Source organism: Eutrema salsugineum, unplaced genomic scaffold, assembly GCF_000478725.1.
Source record: "Eutrema salsugineum unplaced genomic scaffold, Eutsalg1_0 scaffold_4, whole genome shotgun sequence".
Taxonomy (NCBI): Eukaryota; Viridiplantae; Streptophyta; class Magnoliopsida; order Brassicales; family Brassicaceae; genus Eutrema; species Eutrema salsugineum.
In genome coordinates, this window is record NW_006256686.1 from 11083588 (window position 1) to 11106870 (window position 23283).

The 23283-nt window shown below is 37.9% G+C and overlaps 1 protein-coding gene across 4 annotated transcripts; it reads left to right on the plus strand.

Moving 5' to 3' along the window:
• The first annotated feature begins 2144 nt into the window (after nucleotides 1–2144).
• On the plus strand, nucleotides 2145–8250 carry LOC18013593 (BTB/POZ domain-containing protein At3g44820). 4 transcript variants are annotated; one of them, XR_002898249.1, is made up of 6 exons: nucleotides 2145–2924; nucleotides 3296–3365; nucleotides 3773–5023; nucleotides 5095–6002; nucleotides 6688–6875; nucleotides 7090–8250. XR_002898249.1 is itself a non-coding variant. In XM_024153737.1 (5 exons), exons 2-5 carry the CDS (start codon nucleotides 2875–2877, stop codon nucleotides 5677–5679), a joined length of 1956 nt encoding a protein of 651 aa, XP_024009505.1. In that variant the 5' UTR covers nucleotides 2146–2794; nucleotides 2871–2874; the 3' UTR covers nucleotides 5680–6343. The 4 variants fall into 4 exon arrangements, 2 of the variants coding, with proteins under 2 accessions (XP_006419096.1, XP_024009505.1); XR_002898248.1 differs by lacking the exon at nucleotides 7090–8250 and having other exon boundaries at nucleotides 6688–7027; XM_024153737.1 differs by lacking the exons at nucleotides 6688–6875; nucleotides 7090–8250 and having other exon boundaries at nucleotides 2146–2794; nucleotides 2871–2924; nucleotides 5095–6343.
• The last annotated feature ends 15033 nt before the right edge of the window (nucleotides 8251–23283 follow it).

Below are 23283 nucleotides of genomic sequence, written 5' to 3' on the forward strand. Positions count from 1 at the left end.
CAACATTATAGGCATCAGAGCTACCCCATACCACAGTTGAGCCATGGGATTTGATGGCGGACTTAAAAAGCCATCTACAAACGCTTACGCCCAATCATTCCGGATAACGCTTGCATCCTCTGTATTACCGTGGCTGCTGCTACCCCATACCACAATGCGTTCCTCGTGCAGTCCTGTTTTAGTTCTTTTTCAGGTTGTATAATTGGATTGTCTTTTCTAGTCTTACATGTTGTTTCTCTTTGTTCTAATTTATTTCAGTTATTTTTAGTTTTTTCCAATTTTTGTTTATTCTTATAATTCTGTCAAAAATTGAAAAACGGTAATATAATCTTAACATTTTTTACCAAAAAAATAATCTAATAAAAAAATGGTACTGTCGGAATTGTGCCAAGGTTAAAACTGTTCCAAGCCTATGATATTTTAGTCTCAATATTATATATATATATATATATATATATATAAATTTTGCTCTAAATTATTTTTTTTTTACTTTTTGAAAGTATTGAGTAAGAGGAATTAAAGAAATAAAAAGTAATGATAATAGTTATAAAAAAAATAGATTTTTTTTACTAATGTTTTACTTTCCTCTATGTAGAGGAATAGATTCTAGTGGAATTAGGCTTATTCACAATACTTTAGAAGCCCAATATAATTTAAAATGCTAACTTGAATAGTTGATGTCATCAATTTTATCTTTCTAATGTGTCAACATTTTGCATCAGACATACATACAAAACAAGAACAACAAACAAAAAATAATAATTATATTTGTATATATATTATTCTAAACAAATATAATATAAAAGAGGTTAGAAATATAATGTTAAAAAAATTCAAATATAGGAAATGTTTTTTTTTTTACTTTTAGATAAGTCCAAAACTTTTTTTACACCCAAAGGCCCTGAAAAATTTTGAGCCGGCATTAGGTTAAGAGAAATAGGAAAATGCCAATGAGTATATAAACTTCCATTTAAGATGTTGCCATGGAGCTATGGATGAGCTATGGATTGTCTAACCCTTGATTTATTTTTGAGCTCTTTTCTTAGTTAATTGAGCTTGAGTTAGAACTAATCTCATCCACCAATAAAGAAAAGAAAAAGTCATTAATTCATTCAATTAAAATCAAACACAATGAGGCCTCCGAAACTAAAAATTTGATGCTAAAGGTCTCAAAACATTTGCTAAATATATACCTTTTTATCATGATACAAATTACTGAGCAACAAAGGCACAAAAGACACAAAAAGTCATATCTTATTTGGACTATATGATTTTGTATGGACCTTGGACAGATCCATTCAGACACAAGTTGAATCTCTTCTTATCTTTTCTTGTATTTGTCATGTGTATTGATTTTTTTAATGATCCTCTTTTTTTTTTTTTGAAAAATTCTAAATTCGAATTTTCTTTATTTCCATCTCGATTTTCAGAAACTGTTTTATAGTTATAGTATGTTCGAACGTGGAATTCATCATCCTTTCTAATTTTGTCTTTTCCATTCACTCGGATTTCTTCCATTTCATTTATATTTGGATGCAACCACCTTTGACGACAAAAAGAAAGTATCATCAAAGTGATGATGGTCTAGTGGTAGTATAAGAGAGTTGGTTTTCCTCTTGCCGGTGGTTCACACCCCCTTTAGGACAAAAGATTAATTTTACTCTTACATCAGAATATCTAAAGATTTTCCTGGTTCGGAGGAGAAAAACCCAAAACACCTACGATTCATAAAAAAAATGTCTGATTGGATGTCCATTTGAATGGGATAAGCCCACTAAATAGCCTCTATTCACATCGCCCACAATGATGACAATCAGACAAGGTAATCCACAGTTGTGTCATGTAACCAAAGTGAGAATCTTGGTTTTTTTATTTCTCTGGCACAAAAGGTACAAACTATATCTGAATTGAAAACTGAGACATATTATTGTCTATTGAGAATAAACCGGACATATAATAAAACCGACCTGAAATTCCTCCGGACCAAACCTGAATTTCTCTGAACATAACGAAAGCCACGTTGGTTACGTCATGCTATGCCTCTATAACTCTACCTCTCTAGACTATATTTTTTACTCTGTCTCTCTCTCGGTCCTTAAAAGAAACTTCGAAACACTAACTCATCCTCGCAGTTCCTTTTGTCTCTTTGTCTCCTTAATTCCCTCTCCGATTTATTGCTTTTCTATTTTAGTTTCAGCTGAAAATCATACATAACGTAAAAGGAGAAAAAAACCCTTTTCTTCCTGGGATCTATAAAACTGATATATCATCCACTTTCCCTGATTTCACTCTAAAAATCTCTTCTTTGAGATGATAGTAATTTCACTTTTCTTTTTTAAGGAAAAAAATAAGGGAGATATTATCGTTTCTTTGATTTACTCTCTTTCGGGTGGGAAGTAGTTTTCCAGAAGATTATTAGAGAGGAAGAAGCACAAAAAATTACAAGTAGCTTCGATTAAAATCAGGAAACTGTTTGTTTTCAATTTTGGTGAAACAGAAAGTATTTATATTTTAATTTTGTACTTTTAAATCGTTTTGGATTTTCTTCCGTCTTTGGTTGATTTTAGCTGTAAAGGGCCACACACCAATGCCCACAAAATGCCCCTTCTTGACGTCTCTTCTCTCTCTCTGTGACTTTTGATTTGAATGATTTGAAAAACAATTAATTAATTTTCCTTCTTCTTAGAATTCGCTTTTTGTCTGAAAGTTTTGATGGAGTTGTAGTGGTGTTCCTTTTCTCTTCAGTTTATTATTATTCTCTTCTTTGGCTCCGTGGAGAAATTTCTGGGGTTTGGTGGGTTTCTTTCTTTTAAATTTCCCTGTGAGATGTGAAAATTTTCATTTTTGATAATTTGGGTCTTCTCTCTCAGAGGCATGTCACCTGCAGCCAAAGTCTCTGACTTTCACAGAGAAGGGAATGACTGGTAAATCTCTCTGTCTGCATGTTTTTGTTTTGTTGAAAACAATTTCAGTTCATGGGTTTTGTCTAGAACTGATTTAATTGTCCAATTTTATGGTTTTGGTAGCTCCAAGACCTTAAAGTTTGCAGGTTTTTTTCATTTCTGCACTTGCCAAATTATTTCAAAGATGTTCAGAAAGAGAGAATGCCTTAAACACAATTTGGCTTGTCATATATGGGGAATTTTGGATTATTGGGCTGGATAACAAATGGAGATAGATTGCCTGATACATTACTCATATCTCCATCGTTGAATAGATAGTGCATAAGGTGGAATTTCCCCTAGAAATTTGTTCTTAGATTATTTTAAAGAGAGGTGGATATTTAATTTTGCAGGTTTTGCAAAACAGGACTGTCAAGTGATATCACTGTTGTTGTTGATGATGTGAAGTTCCATCTTCATAAGGTATAGCTTCTTGCTTTTTCTTTGTTCTTTGATTCTTTGCTTTCATCCTGAGTTTGGTATCATCTTTTTCTTTTTATGTAAGTATGTGTTTGATAGTTGAGACAGAGAATTTGTGTGAATCTCTTTGAAAGAACCATGAAAATTAGTATCATAGGAACAATGCTGGAACATAAGTGGTCAAGGCATCATTTCGTGGAGGATTTTGGGATATCTGAAAAGGATAAGTCTACTTGTTCACTTGTTCCCATTAGTTTACTTAGATCGTGTTAAGTTACATAGATCATCTACTACTTATTCAGTTATTTGTATTGCCTTTCTTATGGTTATGTAAGCTTACGATGTTTTAGTAAAGACCTAGCAACGCTTTTAGAAGAACGACGAGGGTTTATTTATGAGTGTATTTGCAGTTTCCGCTGGTGTCAAAATGTGGAAAGCTAGCACGGATGTATGAAGATTCTGAAAGCTCCAATAAGAAGTCTCTTTGGACAACAGTTCTTGAAGAGTTCCCAGGTGGTGCAGATACTTTCCTGATAGCTGCTAGATTCTGTTACGGGACTCGCGTAGATTTCACCTCAAAGAACATAGTTCCCATACACTGTGCAGCTGAGTACCTCGAGATGACATATGAATACGGAGAAGATAACTTGATTTACCAAGCCGAAACATTTTTACACAAGCACGTGCTTCGCAATTGGAAAGAGTGTATCTTGGCCTTACAAAGCTCAAATCCGGTGTTGAAGACTGCAGAAAAGCTTCAGACAATACCAAAACTCATGAACGCTGTGTCCACGATGGTGTGTACTGACCCTAGTTTGTTTGGATGGCCCATGATGATGTATGGTACATTGCAGAGTCCTGGTGGAAGCATTCTATGGAACGGAATACACACGGGAGCGAGAATGAGAAGCTCGGGTTCGGATTGGTGGTACGAAGATATCTCTTATCTAAGTGTAGATTTGTTTAGAAGGCTCATCAAGACGATGGAAACAAAAGGTATACGTGCTGAAAGTTTAGCCGGTGCTATGATGTATTATGCGAGAAAGTACTTGCCTGGTTTGGGACGGTGGCAGAGCGGAACAAGTGGGAGAAGTAAAAGCAGAAGAAGTGTTGTGAGTTTTAGTTTGGCACCAGCGTCTTCGTCCTCCTCTATGTCTCCTGTTGATCAGATTGTTCTGCTTGAAACCATTCTAAGTCTTCTACCTGAAAAGAGAGGAAGATCATACTGCAAGTTCTTGTTAGGTCTCCTTCGTGTTGCCTTCATTTTGGGAGTTGATGGGAGTTGCGTACAGAAATTGGAGAGAAGGATAGGGATGCAGTTGGAGCTTGCAACGCTCGAGAATCTTCTGATTCTTAACTATTCTGATTCAGAGACGCTTTATAATGTAGATTGCGTAGAACGAATGATCCGCCATTTTGTGTCATCATCATCTTCCTCACAGTTACCTGACTTCTCTCCTCCATCATTGGATCCAGAGATGTCTCCTTCCTCTTCAGCACCCTTGAGAAAAGTGGCTAAGCTGGTCGATAGCTACATGGCAGAGGTTGCTTCCGATGTGAATCTTAAACCGGATAAGATGAGGTCTCTTGCAGCAGCTCTTCCAGAGTCTTCAAGACCCTTATATGATGGTCTATACAGAGCATTTGATATCTACTTTAAGGTTGGATCATGTTCTTGTCATGTTTTTCTTCAAAAGGTCCAATAATTTAATGTGAATCTTGAACTTTTCAGGAGCATCCATGGCTATCAGATAAAGACAAGGAACAACTCTGCAACATCATGGACTATCAAAGACTCTCCATAGAAGCTTGTGCTCATGCTTCCCATAACGATAGGTTACCGCTCAGAGTTGTTCTTCAAGTCCTCTTCTTCGAGCAAATGCATCTCAGAACCGCTCTTGCAAGCGGTCTCAATGTTGCAAACACCGAAACAGCTCATGCACTGACCGTTCCAGGCAGGGAAACAGGACAGCAGATAGTTCAGAGAGATGGGTGGGTGACCGTTGTGCGCCAAAACCAGGTTTTAAAAGTTAATATGCAGAAAATGAGGTCACGGGTCGGAGAACTGGAAGAGGAGTTTCAGAGTATTAAGCAGGAGATCATGAAGAAGAGAGTGAATAAGTCCTCTAGCTCCATGAGCTCACCTCGTCTGGTCAAGATGGGCTGCAAGTTTCTTCTTCCACGACCCTCTGATGCCAAGAATGATACAGTCCAGAGCTCGTTGGCTAGCACTCCTAGATCTTCTGCCGCTGACCACGTGCTGCCTCGCTCTTCCCGCCATTCCAAACACCGGAAAAGCTTCTCCTTTTTCGGATGAATCTCCCTCCAAAAACGTTTATCAGCTCATCTCCTCTCATAACCCAACACAAAGAAAGTTCCTTTTTCTTTTTCTCAGACTTTCCTTCCAGAAAGTTTCTCTCTCTTCCCGGGAAACCCAACAGAAAAGCTGCTTCTCTTCATTGCCGATAATCCCAACATAAATTTTTTCCCTTTTCCTGTGAAAACCAACAGAAAAAGGGTTGCTTCGTTTCAAGAACAAAAGCTGGTCACTTGAAGTTGGGTCTCTTTCAGTTCAGCAAAGCGTTCTGTGTTCTTTATCACTCTTTGGTTAAGAGTATTTGCCGCGGTTTTTCTCACAAGGTAAAAGCTTCGAAGACTCTTACCATCAAAGTTGATAGGGTTTTTGGAAAAGACATAATTTTTGTGATCTTGGTGACGTGGTGGTTTTTGGGATATGGATATACGGTGAAAGTAAATAACTAGAGTTAGGATCTATAGAGCAAAGAGGGTATAAATCTTGTTTGATTTTATATGATTCTGTTAAAATCGTTTATAGATGTGTTGTTGTGGCTATTTATGTGTAAATCTTGCTTCGTTACCTCGTTCAACAAGCAGGTTGCTGCTCTGTCAATAATATAGGATACTTTTTACTGTTCAGATGCTTTGAAATGTTTGATAAAGGAATTAAGCTACTCAAAAAAACTTCTCATGGTTTGGCCTGAATCTTATGAGAGATGCACATTTGTCCTTGTCGGGTCCGATATACATTCTGCATTCGGTTTGATTGAGATCCAGTTCAGCTTATCTTACCACCTTAACTTTGTTCAGTTTGAATGTTTGATTATTGATTCTTTTATCTTCAACCTCTATGATATTTTCTTTTGAGTTCAAAGAAGTGATTAAACTTAAAAGCTTTGATCTTTACCTTTTTTTTTTCTTATATTGTCAATTAGATTGTCTTATATACTCTCAATAGGGAAACTGGATCTTACCGTATGTTTTCTTTCCTTTTTTCCTAATTTCTCTTCAAAATTGTAACGTGAAGGTGAAGCAAGTTTGATCATATACAAAGTTTAATCGTTTTCTGAAAACGAGAAAAGGAAATCTTGAAAAAAATATCCATTCATTAGCCTCATCCATAAACAAAAGAGAACCTCAAAATTCGCAGACCAGCAAAAAGGACTCATAACTGAACCTTGTGATATGGGGCATGGTGAAGAAGTTGCGGATCTTGTAAGCCTTAAAGTTTTGACCTTTTGGCTTTGTATACTGTTATGAATTCTCTCTCTCAAACATGGCAACTAGATCTAACTCTCTCCGAGGTCTTTGTTAAGGCAAATTTTGAGCTTTGTCTAGTTTGTCTGAAATGCTCCTAGTTTTCGAAAGTGTTGTACTTTGCTTCATACTAGTTGGTTCCAGTTTTTTACAAAGGATTGCATAGTTTCAGGTACCACAAGGGAAAGGGTCTGTCTCTAATCCGAGTTGTGTGGCTTCATTGAATTGTCTTCCAGATTAGCTTCTTGTCCAACTTTTGTCCTTTTTTCCTTATTAAAGAAGCTGTTGTGTTCTCTCCAAAATGTGGAGGACTCTATTTGCTGTTCCGCATGATCTAGATTTTGACGATTCCATCTATTGGTATCCGGAAGAAGGTAAACGGGACAAGGACGACATTCGAAAGAGTTTCAGGGATTTCGTGGATAGAATATTGGCTTTGCAAGGTGGTGACCCTAAGTTCTCACTAAAATGTGAAGATGGAGATGATGTAGCTCATGTTGACCGCTGAATAGGTAAATGTTGGACCGATTTTTACCTAAGCCATTTGGGCTTAGTTAAATCAAAGTGTGTGAAGAGAAATGAATTGGCTTAGCTCAAGTAGGAGCTCCGGTGGGTTGTCGGGTCGGGTTAAAAGAAGAAATCAAGCTCGATCTTGTGCTCCCGTGAGACTCGGTCTCCTCTATTTTCACAATTTCCTGATAATCAGCTTCATGGAGAGATCGTTGCAGAAGATCTCGAAGCCCACCTCCCTAGATTTGCGTGTTGATTTCAAATCAAAGCTATCCATAAATCTCTACATCAACACAAATAGGGATGTTGTCTTCTTCACCGAGAAACACACAAACTTCAAAACTAAAAACTCCAGCAATCTCTCTTTGTTTTTAATTAAGTGTTTTGAGAGTATCGTAAAAGTTAAGTTCGTATATAATCCGTGTTTTCTAGTGCTTGTAAAAACAGATTAAAGTGACTGTATCCTGCGGCTCTTCAATGGGAGAATCTCATCGCACTGCGGGTGATTCAAGAGTTACGGAAAGAGATTTTGATAGGTGTGAGAAGCCTTTGAAAGTATATGAGAGGCAAAGGTGGAAGAGTCAGAAAAGAAATTGAAGTGTGAACACTCACGAGCGTGTGGAAGAGAGTAGAATTTCACTGTTTAGTATAAATAGCTAATTGTGTTTAGTGATTTGGATTATGTGTTGATTGTGTGTGTACATGAGCTTGATTATCTTTCTGTTAAAATCTTTATGAGGTTGTTTGTAGAAAGATAAGATACACAGTTCTTCACTTCCTCTTGTAATTCTCTTTTCAATACCAATACAAGGAAATTCAGAGTGAAATATCGAGTGAAAGCTAGCTAAGTTCTATCAAAATGGTGCGTCGTGACAAGATGATGCCGCAAAGATGACGATTACCGATCAAGCGAAGACGACGATGGAGGAATTTCATTGGTGAGAGAAGAATTGAAATTTCTCCATGGTGGATTTACAAGACTATGCAATGCGATAACTACAGCTGAAAATCGCATGGCGGAGCTAGATGCAAAGCTGAATACTATTTGCAAACCAACAACAATCATCGTTACCGGCAAGATCAGACGGCAGATTGCGACCGATAGAGATTCCAGAATCGTCGCAACTACCAAATCAGGTACACGACTCTAATCTAGGAACGATCCAGAATAATTCCGTTAGGTTATTGGCCAGGTCACTCAGATCTTGTGAATAAAGAGAGTATGTTGAAGAAGATTGAGATGCCAATATTCGACAGAATTTCTCCGTATATATGGATCGCGGATGTCAAATAGTTCTTCTAGTTAGGAAGATATGACGAGAGGCGAAACTGGATTTAGTCGCTTTAACATTGACTGGAAGAGTGAAGAAATGGTACGTTTGGGCAAGAAAAAAAAGATTTCATAGTTGGAGAGATTTACTGGATAAGATGTTGCTCAGATTTGTAGAAACATTGGAAGAGGAACCTGAAAAACGCTTATATTCGATCAAACAAACTGGTTTTGTGAAAGACTATATATATGAATTTGAAGATTTATCTTTGCAAGTGCCTGGGGTGGATGACAAAGGCTTGGAAGATATCTTCTACAATGGTCCGTCAAAAGAAATGAAAGAAGTGATTAAGATGAAGGAACTAAAAAGCCTATCTAATCACATTGCAGCGGTCTTAAAAATGGAGAATAGTGTCTTTTGCACGGTAGTATGTGATTCTACGAAGAAAGATATCGTCTCGTATGAAGGGTCAAACGCAGTATTCCAACATGAAAACACAGGCTATAGTACCATTTCGTTCAAGAACCTTAACTGGTGACAAAGTGGAAAATAAGGATCAACAACAAAATGGTACACCACAGCTGAGACCAAAACAGAAATTCACGGATGCAGAATTGATTTGAAACATAGCTTGGGATTATGTTTCAAGTGTGATGAGAAATGGTTTAAAAGACACAAGAAGGGCTGTTCCAAGAGGGAGCTGCAAGTGTTAATGGTACTGAATGGATTTGACGTAGAAGTTTTAGATGAAAACATGTTTGAGTTGATGATAGAGAAGGAAAAAACGCAGGGTGGTGAATTGATGCACCTATCACTCAATGCTTTTCTGGGTTTAGCATCTCTAAAAAATACAAAAGTCTATGGTCAGATTGACAAAACAACGTGGAGGTCATGTTAGACAGCGGTGCTTCACATAACTTTATTGCACCATCTGCTGTTCACAAGGCTCATCTCAAGACTTCCTAGAGTCCCATTTTGGATGTTTTGTTGGGGAATGGCTTACAAGTGAAAGGGTTAAGAGTTTGTCATAATGTGGCTTTCTCCTTAGCTGGTTATGAATTCTCCGCAGATTTTATATCGTTGGAGTTGGGAACGGTAGATGTGGTTCTGGGGATTCAATGGCTAGAAACACTTGGGATGTGTCATATGGATTGGAAAACACAGGAGTTTTCCTTTCTACATCAAGGAGAATGGATCATGTTATATGCTGACTTATCATTGCATTCCCATAAGTCATCTCTAAAATCCTTGACGAGTAAACCATCGGTGAACACTGAAGGATTTACACTGGAATTTGGTACTCAACAATGATCTCATGTGGAGGTGGTAGAAGTTCCACTGATGATTAAGGAATTGCTTGATGAATTTGAAGGGGCCGTCTTTGCAATTCCGACTGAGTTACCACTAGTTCGAAGTCACGAACATGGGATTGTGTTGCAAAATGGAAAAGAACCAATAAATGTGAGACCTTATTGATACCCGCAAATGCACAAAGAAGCAATGGAAAAGATGTGCAGGACATGCTTAAAGCTGGTATGATTAGGCAGAGTGTAAGTCCATATTCGAGTCCAGTATTATTGGTGAAAAAGAAAGACTCGAGCTGGAGATTTTCTGTGGATTACAGAGCTTTACACAGAGCCACTGTTCCTGATAAATTTCCTGTTCCATTAACTGATGAGCTACTGAATGAGTTACACGGTGCAGTGCTTTTCTCTAAATTGGACTTACAATCTGAATACCATCAAATCCGCATGAAAGCTGAACATGTGGATAAAACAGCATTTAGAACTCATGATGGGCACTATGAGTTCCTGGTTATGCCGCTTGGCTTAACGAATGCCCCAGCCAACATTTCAGTCATTGATGAATGATCTGTTCAAAAAATTTCTGCGTAAGTTTGTGCTTGTATGCTTCGATGACATATTAGTCTCAGTCGCAGCTTAGCAGAGCATCCAGATCATTTACGAGTGTTGTTGGAAATTTTTGCTGCAAACCAATTCTTGCTAACAAGAATAAGTGCCTATTTTCTCAACCTTAAGTGGAGTACTTAGGTCACATAATTTCAAGCCGGGGAGTCTTACTGACCCAAGCAAGACAGCGGCTATGAATAAGTGGTCCACACCATGTATGGTTAACGAGTTAAGAAGTTTTTTTGGGGTTAACCGGCTACTATAGACGTTTTGTCAAAATGTACGGAAATTTGGCTAAACCTCTGACAGAATTGCTGAAGAAGAATAAATTCCAGTGGTCGGAAGGAGCTCAGTTGGCATTCGAAACACTTAAGAAGGCAATGATATCAGCACATGTATTAGCTCTTCCGAATTTTTCTGAGCAGTTTGTGGTTGAGACTGATGCCTCAGGATTTGGCCTAGGTGTTGTGTTGATGTAAAATAAACGGCCGATTGTTTATTTAGCAGTGATTTAACTCCAAGAGAACAACTTAAATCAGTTTACAAAAGAGAATTGATGGCTATTGTGTTATCCATTCAGAAATGGAAACACTACTTGTTGGGAAGAAAGTTTGTGGTCCATACAGATCAACGCAGCTTGAAATTCTTATTGGAGCAGCGTGAGGTTACAATGGAGTATCAGAAGGGGTTGAATCTCTTATTGGGATATGATTTTGACATTGTATACAAACCAGGGATAGAGAACAAGGCTGCTGATGGGTTATCCTGTTGTATGCATGCACCATTGGAGTCGGTGAGTTCTTTCTTGGTATTAACCATTACATCGGTCCTTCAGCTTCAGGATGTGTTCAAAGAAATTGGGGAAGATGATCACATTTAGTCGATCATAACAAAGATAAAGGCGGGTAAAGTGGTTAAAGATGGTTATACTGTGATTGATGATAAGTTGTGGTGCAAAAGATGTTTGGTAATTCCTTCTCAGTCTGCATATGTACCATTGCTACTTGCAGAGTTTCATGAAGGACCTTTGGGTGGACATTCGGGTGTGCTCAAAACTTTGAAGAGGATTCAACAATCTTTTCACTGGAAGGGGATTCGTGAATCAGTACAAAAGTTTGTGGGCAAATGTCAAATATGCCAGACTCATAAATACTCAATTTTGTCCTTTGTTGGTCTGTTACAACCACTACTGATCCCTAAAGCCATATGGAAGGACATAAGCATGGATTTTATTGAAGGACTTCCCTTGTCTTGTGGATTCAATGTTCTTTTTTTTTGGTAGTCGACAAACTAAACAAGTATGCTCATTTTATTGGCTTGTGACATTCCTTCACCGTGACTGATGTGGTAAATAAGTTCATCAAGGAAGTTGTGAGATTGCACGGATTTCCAGCTTCAGTGGTGTCGGATCGGGACAATATTTTTGAGTAATTTTTGGAAGAAAGCTTTCAAACAATCTGGAACGAAACTGAAAATATAGCACGACATTTCATTCTCAAACGGATGGTCAAACAGAGGTATTAAACTGATGTTTAGAAACTTATTTGAGATGCCTGGCTTCTGCTCATCTAAAGACATGTGGAAATTTTTTGTCCTGGGCCGAATTGTGCTATAACACCACCTATCACACGGCTTTGAAGGCATCTCCATTCTTGGTGGTATATGGTCATGAACCTCCGACCTTGGTGCGTTATGAAAAAGGATCAACGACTAACTTTTAGCTGGAACAGATGATCAAGGACCAAGATATGATGCTGCAACATATCAAAGAACATTTATTGCAAGCTCAAGATTTGATGAAGCAGCAGGTTGATAAGCATCGCCGTGAGATTGAATTTGAGGTGGAATCTCATGTATTTTTGAAGTTAAGACCACACAGCCAGGTCTCGGTTGCAAGAAGGACTTGTCAGAAGCTTGCAGCTTGTTTTTTGGACCTTTTGAGGTGCTTAAAAGAATTGGTAAAGTCGCCTATCGTTTGCCATTACCTGATGGGTCCAAAATTCACCTTGTTTATCATGTCTCTCAACTAAAAGTAGGTTCTTGGGAAGGATCACCAGGTGTTACCTTTACCATTATCTTTACCTGGAACTGATGATTGGTTGATTGTTCCAGAGAAGGTTATCAAGTCACAAACTAATGTATATAGTAAACTGGAAGTGTTGGTGGTTTGGAAGGATTAACCATCACATGAATCAACTTGGATGTTAGCGGAGGAAATTTTGGCTCAGTATCCTACCTTTAATCTTGAGGACAAGATTCATCTCGAAAGGGGGGGGGGGTATTGATAAGAGTGGGAAACCTTTGAAAGTATATGAGAGGTAAATGTGGTAGAGTCAGAAGAGAATTTGAACTGTGAACACTCACGAGCGCGTGGAAGAGAGTAGAGTGTCACTGTTTAGTATAAGTAGCTAATTGTGTTTAGTGATTTGGATTATGTGTTGGTTGTGTGTTTACTCGAGCGTTATGAGCTTGATTATCTTTCTGTTACAATCGTTATGAGGTTGTTAGCAGAAAGATAAGATGCACAGTTCTTCACTTCCTCTTGTAATTCTCTTTTCAATATCAATACAAGGAAATTCAGAGTGAAATATCAAGTGAAAGCTAGCTAAGTTCTATCAGATTCATTATCTCGCCTTCACTCATTCTCTTTTACCGTAACTCCTTTTATATTGTTCTTGTTTATTCAATCACACTTGTCGTAGTGCTAATTTTCAGCTCCCACACATAACTCTTTGAATCCGTTGTTGTCCTATAAACATCTAATGAATTGATTTACGAGAACATAAACTCTTTCTCGAATTGTTAACATAAACTCTTTCTCGAATTGTTAAACCCACCTGCGATCTGTTAGTTTTTAATTGAGTTTGGTCTAAATATCATTTGATAATTGAGTTTAGTATGTTAAGTCAAATGGTGTGTGTGAAAAGGTGTATGTGAAAAGATGTGTGTGAAAAGGTGTGTGAAAAGGTGTGTGTAAAAAGGTGTGTTTTAGAGTTGTGTCTGTTAAGTAAGAACAGTTATTTTATTAAGAGTCATGAGTATGAAGAGACACAACTCATTGTGTTAGTATCTGTTCGTTTTGTATATAAATCAATTTTGTCTTATTGTAATTAACAAGTTTTAGATTCAATAAAAGTTTTTATTTCATTTATGTTCTTCTTTAGAAGAGAAGAGATAATCTTTATCTCTTACTATGTTTCTTCTTTCTTACTTTGTGTGGGAATCTATATTCCAACATGATATCAGAGCTTATGTCGGTCTTGGAGCCTGTTCAAGCACAATAAGAATAAGAAGAAATCCGCTGCGAGAAGAAGAGAAAGATAGAGACGAGATACTGAAAAAAGGAGATGGTGACAAGAGAATGAAGGCTCCAAAAAAATGAAGGAGATATGAAATCTTCTCAAAAGGAAATGGAAACAATGCTGTAACTTCAAGAGGAAGGCTCCAAAAGAATGAAGGAGATATGAAATCTTCTCAAAAGGAAATGGAGACAATGGATGTGAACATAAAGTTTGGAAGGAGAATTATGAAACTTTGTTCGAAGAAGCACAAAACGTAAAAGATGTGAAGTGGATTCATGCAGGAGACGTCAAGGAGACGTGATGGTGATCAAAGGAAGAAACCAAATAAGAAAGGAGGATGCTTACCTCATAAAAGATGGAGCAGACGTCAAGGAGACGTGATGGTCGAAGCAAAAGAAGAACCAAGGTGTCTCTTCACAAAAGGTTGTAAACAATGAGATAAGGTCTTTCGTGTGTAACAAATCGGGACATCTTGCAAAGAACTGCAAACTTAGAAAAACAGAGAGAGCGGATCTAAGTCTAGAAGAAACAGATGATGAGGATCACATAATGTTTAGTGCGGTTGAAGAAAAAGTATCATCAAAAGTAGATGATGAAATGTGGTTAGTTGAGCGGGGGCACTAACCATATGACCAAGGAAGTTAAATATTTCATCACTCTTGATCAAAGCATAAAGGTTCCAATCAAAGTGAGGAATGGTCAACGTGTAATGACAGCAGGAAAAGGAAATATCCAAGTGATGACAAGCCAAGGAGAGAAGATCATCAAAGAGGTGTTTCTAGTGCCAGGTTTAGCAAGAAAACTATTGAGTGTATCTCAAATGATATCAAAAGAATACACAGTCTTATCTGAAGACAATAGATGTTTCATCAACGATCTTCAAGGGAGAAGGATTCTGAACATTAAGATGAAGCATAAGAGTTTTCCACTCAGATGGAGTAACTTAGACGCAAGTGCCTTACGTGCGAGTGAAGAAGAAGCCACAGTTTCACAGGGAAAGATGGAGCAAACGGTTGATGTGATTGACTTTAATGTTGATCCATTGGAGAACTAAGGAGGAAGTTTGGAGTAAGACCAAAACTCAATTAAGGAGGAGTGTTAGTTTATAATTGAGTTTGGTCTAAATATCATTTGATAATTGAGTTTAGTATGTTAAGTCAAATGGTGTGTGTGAAAAGATGTGTGTGAAATGGTGTGTTTTAGAGTTGTATCTGTTATGTAAGAACAGTTATTTTATTAAGAGTCACAAATATGAAGAGATATAACTCATTGTGTTAGTATCTGTTCATTTTGTATATAAACCAATTTTGTCTTATTATAATTAACAAATTTCAAATTCAATAAAAGTTTTTAATTATTTTATTTCTGTTCTTCATTAGAAGAGAAGAGAAAGTTTTATCTGTTACTCTGTTTCTTCTTTCTTACTTTGTGTGGGAATCTATATTCCAACACCATCGAGCTATCATTGGAGGTTTGAATTTACAACGCACGGTCCTGGTGCCTTTCGTTATTGATGGCCATTTGAGTTGCGGTTATGAGTTTTCATAAACGTATGATTTAGTCTACCAATTGCAATTGGTCAAACTTTGAACACAATACGAGAGCTTGCGAGTCTTAAAATTGTGTAGTGAGTAATTCAGTTGAACTTCATTAAAGTAAATGATGCTGTGTGGTTCGATCTCAGACTTGAAATTGTGATTTAGAAGTTTGAACAAAATCTGCAATTTCTCTGCAATTTTTTTCCTATTTTTAGGTTTAAAAATTGATACACGGTTTTGATTTCTAGTTTCTCGAAACTTGAAATTTTATACAGACTTGAATTGAGATCCTATTGTATCATAACTTGCAGATTTCAGTTTGATTTACTTGCTATTGAGAAGTCTGATTTTAAATGCTGCAACGAAACCTGCAATTTTTTATTTCAACGAAACCTGCAATTTTCATTTCATCAGAAACTTGCAATTTTTGGTTTAGATTTCGCAGACTAAGACTTGGTTTAATTTGGTTTGAGCACATTCTCTTTTAACTATCGAGAATGCATTATGTAACTAAGAGTTGTGATTAAAATATTGTTTAATCATTTGGTCATTTTATCATAATTGAAAATTTGGATTGTGTTATTACTTTGCCGAGAGCTTAATCCATCTTCCAATTATATCGTTTCTAATTCGTGTAAGTGTTTTCTTTTTTTAAAAAATGGAAAATGAAAACAACAACTACAACGCTAACAACGTCTTCATGGAGACTTTGTTTGACGAGACTGAGATCGGAGTGACGGCTGCAAACACTTCCATTATCTCAACCAGGACTGAACAGATCCAGTGACTGTTACCATCCCTGCTCCGATTCCTGCTACTATTCACATTGCTGTCACTGGACAGTATCATTCGATTCAAATGCCAGTTGTGAATCCAGTAGGTGTTCTTCTCAACAAGTTTGATGAGACCAATTTTAAGGTGTGGCAGAAACAGATGTTTTCTATTTGGCAACACTTAGCTGGAGAAGTACACCTGTGAAAAAAAACCTACTCTCCCATCAGACAATGATGATGCTTATGCGCTTGTGAGCAAGATAGCTCGGGAACACATAGATTTTATGTGCAGAGGATACATCCAAAGTCATCTTGCTGATGCCCTGTTCATTGTGTATAGCAATGTCGAAACTAAAGAACTTTAGGATTTCTCTAGACAAGAAGTATCACACAGAAGATATTGGATTTCAAAAATATATTATGGCGAAATTTCAAGATTACAAAATGGTGGACTCGCAGCCAACCATGGACTCGCAGCCAAGATTACAAAATAGCGATTGAAATACAAGATTTAAATAAAAACGTTAAGATAAAGAGAAACGAATGGAGGCGAGACTATGATATATTTCCTTAACTCTTTAAATCACCCGTAGTGCGACGAGTTTCTGTGATCCAAGAGTCGCAGGATACAACCAGTCTTATCCGTTTTCAACAGCACTAAGAAACACGGATCTAAACGAACTATAATTCCACTATACTCTCGGTAGAAGACTTACGAAAATAAAAGAGAGAAAGAGAGAGAGAGAGACTGTTGAGAGAATTTTTTGAGAGGAAAATGAGAGGTGTCAACTGTGAAAAATGAGAGAAGAGATCGTGTATATATAACGGAGGAAGAGACTTGAGCAGTCTCCAAAAATCCCAAAAAATCCGCTAGTCAACACGAATCTTGGCCATAAATTTAGCGTAGTCAAAGGCGAAAAATCAGCAATCTGTGATTAATTACAATCTGTTACATTTTTATGGAGATAATGAATATCCAATATTCTTTTGACTGAATCAAAAACATATTACAGAAAGTCAACCAAAAAACATTGACCAGACACTCATAAAAATATGGCCCAAAAAGAATACTCGCCTTAGGCCCGAAGGCCCATTCGACCAACAGGACCCGCGCCCGCGCCCGTGCCCGGCCCGGCCTGGCTTGGATTGGCGGCGGCGGCGGCGCGCGCGTGGGGCTTATCCTTTTCTCTCTCACATGTTTTGAACATGTATGAAGCAGCTCTGAATATATACTAGAGCATTTTTCCTTGCACAACCGATGTGGAACAAACTCTTATTTCCCCTTTACATTTCCTCTTCACCACCTTTACTGGGCTTCATTAAAAATTTCGGCCCAACAGTCCCCCACATGAAGAGAAATGACTCTAAACATATGAAGACTCAACTGACTCGATAAAACTTAACTCGACTAGACTAGACACGACTCTGACTAGGCTAGACAGACTTTCGAGAGTATACGAAAATGCAACTGTATCTGAGAGGTGGCATTTTTCAGCTTTGAACCAATCATTTTTAATATCTGTCCGGTTTACTCGGCCAGGAGGTGAACATGATGTCTTGAACCACCTAGACTTTGATGTAAACCGAGACAACAGTTATTGCGCAGCAACATTTTCTCGTAGAACTTGAGTTCTCTATTGTGTTCATTTTGGCCTTGAACATTCCTGGTTTCATGAGTGAACTTGGAGAATATAGCCTTCTTTTCATTCTCCTAGAAACAGCCCCATTTTACAGTCATTAGGTGATCAGCCATTAGTTTTGTTTTTAAGAAGTAACCTGTAATACTTCACGAATATCTCAAGACTATGGAATCATTAAAAGCTACAGATTAACCTTAACACTCACAGGTAGCACTGTTTATCATCTTAGGAACAGGGAATAGACATAGTCTCACAGTGCTCACTTCTGAATCCGCTTGATTTCGTTTTTCCTTTGAACCTATATCTTGGGATCTCCAGTAACATAGGTGGAGTTACCATCATGCGTCACTTTTATCTATAGGCTTTAAACCCATTCCTCTTGATGATTTAACAACTTGATCTCGTGCCAGACTTTTCGTAAAAGGGTCTGCTAAGTTTTCAGCTGATTTGATGTAATCTATCGTGAGTACACCAGTCGAGATCAAATGTCTAATGGTTTTGTGCCGTCTTCTAATATGACAAGATTTACCATTATAAAGCTTATTCAGTGTACGAGATATAGCCGACTGACTATCATAATGTACACGTAATGCGGGCACTGGCTTTTCCCACATCGGGATATCTTCCAAAAAATTCCGAAGCCACTCTGCTTCCTCTGCGGCTTTGTCTAACGCTATAAACTCAGATTCCATGGTTGATCTGGCCAACAGAGTATATTTGGAAGATTTCCAGGATACTGCTGCACCTCTATGTGTAAAGACATATCCACTCGTCGATTTCGAATTCTTAGAATCTGAAATCTAGTTGGCATCACTATAGCCTTCTAGGACTGCTGGTTCTTTACTCGTCGATTTCAATACTCTAGTTATGGCCTTCTAGTGATTATGGCCTGGATTACTTGTATAGCGACTAAGTACATTTACTAAGTGCGCTAAATCGGGTCTAGTGCAGTTTTTTAAGTACATAAGACTTCCGATTACTCTTGAATATTCCACTTGTGACACTGATTCATCCGAATTTTTCGTCAAGTGAATATGAGGGTCAGCTGTAGTTTTTGCAACTCCATTTGAGTAGTTCTTAAACCGCTCAAGATTTTTTCAGCATAATGTTCTTGGGACAAGATTATTCCATCTGAGTGTCTTATAATTCTAATTCCTAGAATCACATCAGCTAATCCCATGTCATTCATATCAAATTTGCTACTTAGAAAATTTTTAGTTCGATTGATCATGTCTTTATTGCTCCCAATAATGAGCATGTCATCAACGTATAAGCAGAGCAAAACATACCCATGAGGTGTATTTTTGATGTATATACATTTATCACATTCGTTAATGCTGAAACCATTTGACATCATTACATTGTCAAATTTTTTCATGCCATTGTTTTGGAGCTTGTTTCAGTCCATACAATGATTTAACAAGTCTACAGACTTTGTTTTCTTGTCCTGGGACAACAAACCCTTCAGGTTGTTTCATGTAAATTTTCTCTTTTAAATCACCATTTAGAAATGCGGTTTTAACATCCGTTTGATGGATTTATAGATCTCTCAGTGCTGTAATTCCGATCAGCATTCTGATTGAAGTTATTCTCGTTACCAGAGAATATGTGTCAAAGAAATCTAGACCTTCTTTTTGTCTAAATCCTTGCACTAAAAGCCTAGCCTTGTACTTGTCTATTGATCCATCGATTTTCAACTTTGTTTTGAAATTCCATCTACACCCTAGAGCTTTAAACCCTTGTGGTAGATCGGTTATCTCGTAAGTGTGATTCTGTCTAATTGAGTCCATCTCACTATTGACAGCTTCCTTCCAAAGAGGACCATCTGGCATTGACATTGCTTTTGTAAATGTTCTTGGTTCATTTTCAGCTAGGAAAACTATTAAGAACTCAGAACCAAATGTGTTTTCCTTACGAGTTCTTTTACTCCGTCTAGGTTCTTCTTCTTTTTCCTCGTCATTAATAGCAGTGCCCGAAGTGCTTGCTTCATTTCCAGAAGTAGAGGCATCTCGTTGATCACGAGATCGTTTATTGCTTTCTCTATCCTTGCATGGAAACACATTCTCAAAAAATGAAGCATTTCTTGACTCCATTATTGTATTCACATGAATATCTGGTATATTTGATTTAAGTACCAGATATCGATAGGCACTACTATTATGAGCATATCCGATGAAAATGCAATCTACCGTTTTAGGTCCAATTGTGACCTTTTGTCGGAGGTGGAGCTGCAACTTTTGCCAGACACCCCCACACTTTTAAGTATTTATACGAAGGTACTCTTCCCTTCCAAAGGTCATACGAGGTTTTTCCCGTAACTTTATGTGGTATTTTGTTGAGACTTGAACACAAATCTCAGATTTGTCTTTACTTATTTTGTGTTTAGGAATCATATTCATGTTCATCAATCTACTCATAGTTTTGAAGTTAACATGTCCTAAACGTTCATGCTATAAAGTAAAAGACTCAGACAAATAAGCAACTGGTTTCTTATTCTCATTAATCTTCGAGGTGGAAGCCTCGTTTACAACGTCGCTGCGAATAACAGCTTCAACACACATCTTAAAGAGACCATCAGTTACAAACCCTTTCCCCAGATACATCCCATTCTTGGATAGCACCAGCTTATCCGCATCTAACTTAATGGTAAATCCATGCTTACTCATGAGAGATCCAGAGATCAAATTCTTGCGCATATCAGACACATGGACCACATTTGTCAGGGTGAGCTCATGTCCAAAGGTAAGCTTCAGAACAACTTTCCCATAACCTTCAATCTTTGATGTTGCAGAGTTTTCCATAAAGGGTTTTTCGTCACTCTTATTCTTGGTGTAGGCAGAAAACATTGACCTGTCCAAGCAAATGTGCCTGGTTGCACCAGTATCGAACCACCAAGTCTTGGGATGACTCTCAGCAACATTTGCCTCAGTGATCATTGCACACATGTCTGGATATACCATATTTGCTTCATTCTTCTTTGGAGCCTTTTTGCTGCGACACTCAAATGATTTGTGGCCTGTTTTGCCACAATTGTGACATGTTCCAGCGAACTTTTGTGAGCTTTCACCACCACCAGATTTCTTCCTTTTGAACTTCTGTGAGTTCTGTGGTGGTACTTTGCCCTTTCCTTTGTCTTGGCGTCCTTTGTTCTGGCGCCCTTTGTGTTGGTGTTCTACCACATTCGCATTGGGTTCGCAAATTTCCACACTTACTCCGAGATTCTTTCGGTTTGTTGACTCCATACAGAGCTTCATGGTTAAATCTTCAAGACTCATCCACTTCTTCTTCAGCTTCAGATAGTTTTTGAAGATCGTCCAGATAGGTGGAAGCTTCTCAATGATGCATGCGACCTAAAAGGTCTCACACAGCCTCATCCCCTCAGCATGGATTTCATGGATTAGAGTTTGTACTTCTCCCACTTGATCCATTATTGGTCTGGAATCCACCATTTTGTAATCTAGAAATTTTGCCACAGCGTATTTCTGAGATCCAGCATCTTCCGTGCGATACTTCTTGTCTAGAGAATCCCATAGTTCTTTAGACGTCTCAACATTGCTATACACATTGAATAGTGCATCAGCAAGACGCCTTTGAATGTATCCTTTGCACAAGAAGTCCCCGTGTTCCCATGCTAACTTGCTCGCAAGTGCATAAGCATCATCATTATCTGATGAGAGAATGGGTTTCTCTTCACGGGTGTACTTTTCCAGCTTAAGTGTGGCCAGATATAAGAACATCTTCTTCTGCCACATCTTAAAGTTGCTGCCATCGAACTTGTCGGGAAGGACAGCTACTGGAGTTACCGCTGGCATCTGAACCGATTGATACTGTCCAGTGACCACAGTTTGGACAGTAGCAGAGATCGGAGGTGGGATAACCACAGTCACTAGTGGGAAAGTCCCAAACTGGATCTGTTCAGTCCCAAAAAAGATCTGTTCAGTCCCAACAGTGGTAGTCTGATCAACTGAGGAGACATTGAGAGTTTCGTTTTCCATTTCTGAAAAGAAACACAATCCGCAGATTAGTAACGATTTTAAGAAGTATACAAAACACAATCCGCAGATATAATATGTATATTGAACTTAATTTTTCAGAATAAAAAAAATGAGTCTAAAAGTATACAATTTAAAATATTATATGTATACTATTTATTAAATCCAACTCAAATGGCTATCAAATAAGATCGATAAGCACCACAACCATGTGTTTTTTTTTTTTTAAATTTCAAACCTCCAATGAGTGTTCGACCACAGGTGGGTTACGATAAGAGATGGAGAGTAATAAAAAAGAAACGTTTTTAGAAAATACTCGTATCCAATCCGCTCAATGTTTATATAACAAGAACGGATTCAAAGAGTTAAGAGTGTAGGACCAAAAGAAATTGAACAATACAAAATAGCGATTGAAATACGAGATTTAATTAAAAACGTTAAGATAAAGAGAAACGAATCGAGGCGAGACTATGATCTCTTTCTTTAACTCTTTGAATCGCCCGTAGTGCGACGGGTTTCCGTGATCCAAGAGTCGCAGGATACAACCAGACTTATCCGTTTTCAACAGCACTAAGAAACACAGATCTAAACGAACTATAATTTTACTATACTCTCGGTAGAAGACTTACGAAAATAAAAGAGAGAGAGAGAGAGACTGTTGAGAGAATTTTTTGAGAGGAAATTGAGAGGTGTCAAGTGTGAAAAATGAGAGAAGAGGTCGTGTATATATAGCGGAGGAAGAGACTTGAGCAGTCTCCAAAAATCCCAAAAAATCCGCTAGTCAACACGAGTCTCGACCATAAATTTAGCATAGTCAAAGGCGAAAAATCAGCAGTCTGTGATTAATCACAATCTGTTACGTTCCAAAAAACAACATTGACCAGACGCTCATAAGCAAGAGACCCATTCAACCAACACGACCCACGTCCAGCCTGCTTTGGCTTGGCGGCAGCGGCAGCGACGCATGAGCCTTATTTTTTTCTCTCTCACATGTTTTGATCATGTATGAAACAGCTTTTAATATATACTAGAGCATTTTTCCTTGCACAACGGATGTGGGAAAAACTCTTATTTCCCCTTTACATTTCCTCTTCACCACCTTTACTGGGCTTCATTAAATATTTCGGTCCAACAGCTGGAACATTCTCGAAACCTAGAAACTCTGGTTCTCTCGGTGTGAAGCAAACCCTGAACAAATCCTATATGAGTGTGTCATGAAATTAAAACTAGTCTCTCCTCTTGATGATTCAGGGTCTGGATAGTTTGCGACGATTTATTGGGATTTGCATTTCCCCTGTTAATTAAGTAAAGATGCTGCGTATTATGAATTATCAAGGAAAAGCAAATGAGGTGAAACACATTAGCCATTTTTTACTGAAATGGAGTGTCTTGAAGTGGTGAGAAATTATGCGGCACCTGCAATAATGGAT

Excerpts from the sequence above, each read along its gene's own strand:
- LOC18013593 (XM_006419033.2), top strand. The coding sequence starts at position 2,875 with ATGTCACCTGCAGCCAAAGTCTCTGACTTTCACAGAGAAGGGAATGAC. Across the intron at positions 3,366-3,772 it reads TGAAGTTCCATCTTCATAAG|TTTCCGCTGGTGTCAAAATG; the intron begins GTATAGCTTCTT and ends GTGTATTTGCAG. Across the intron at positions 5,024-5,094 it reads CATTTGATATCTACTTTAAG|GAGCATCCATGGCTATCAGA; the intron begins GTTGGATCATGT and ends TGAACTTTTCAG.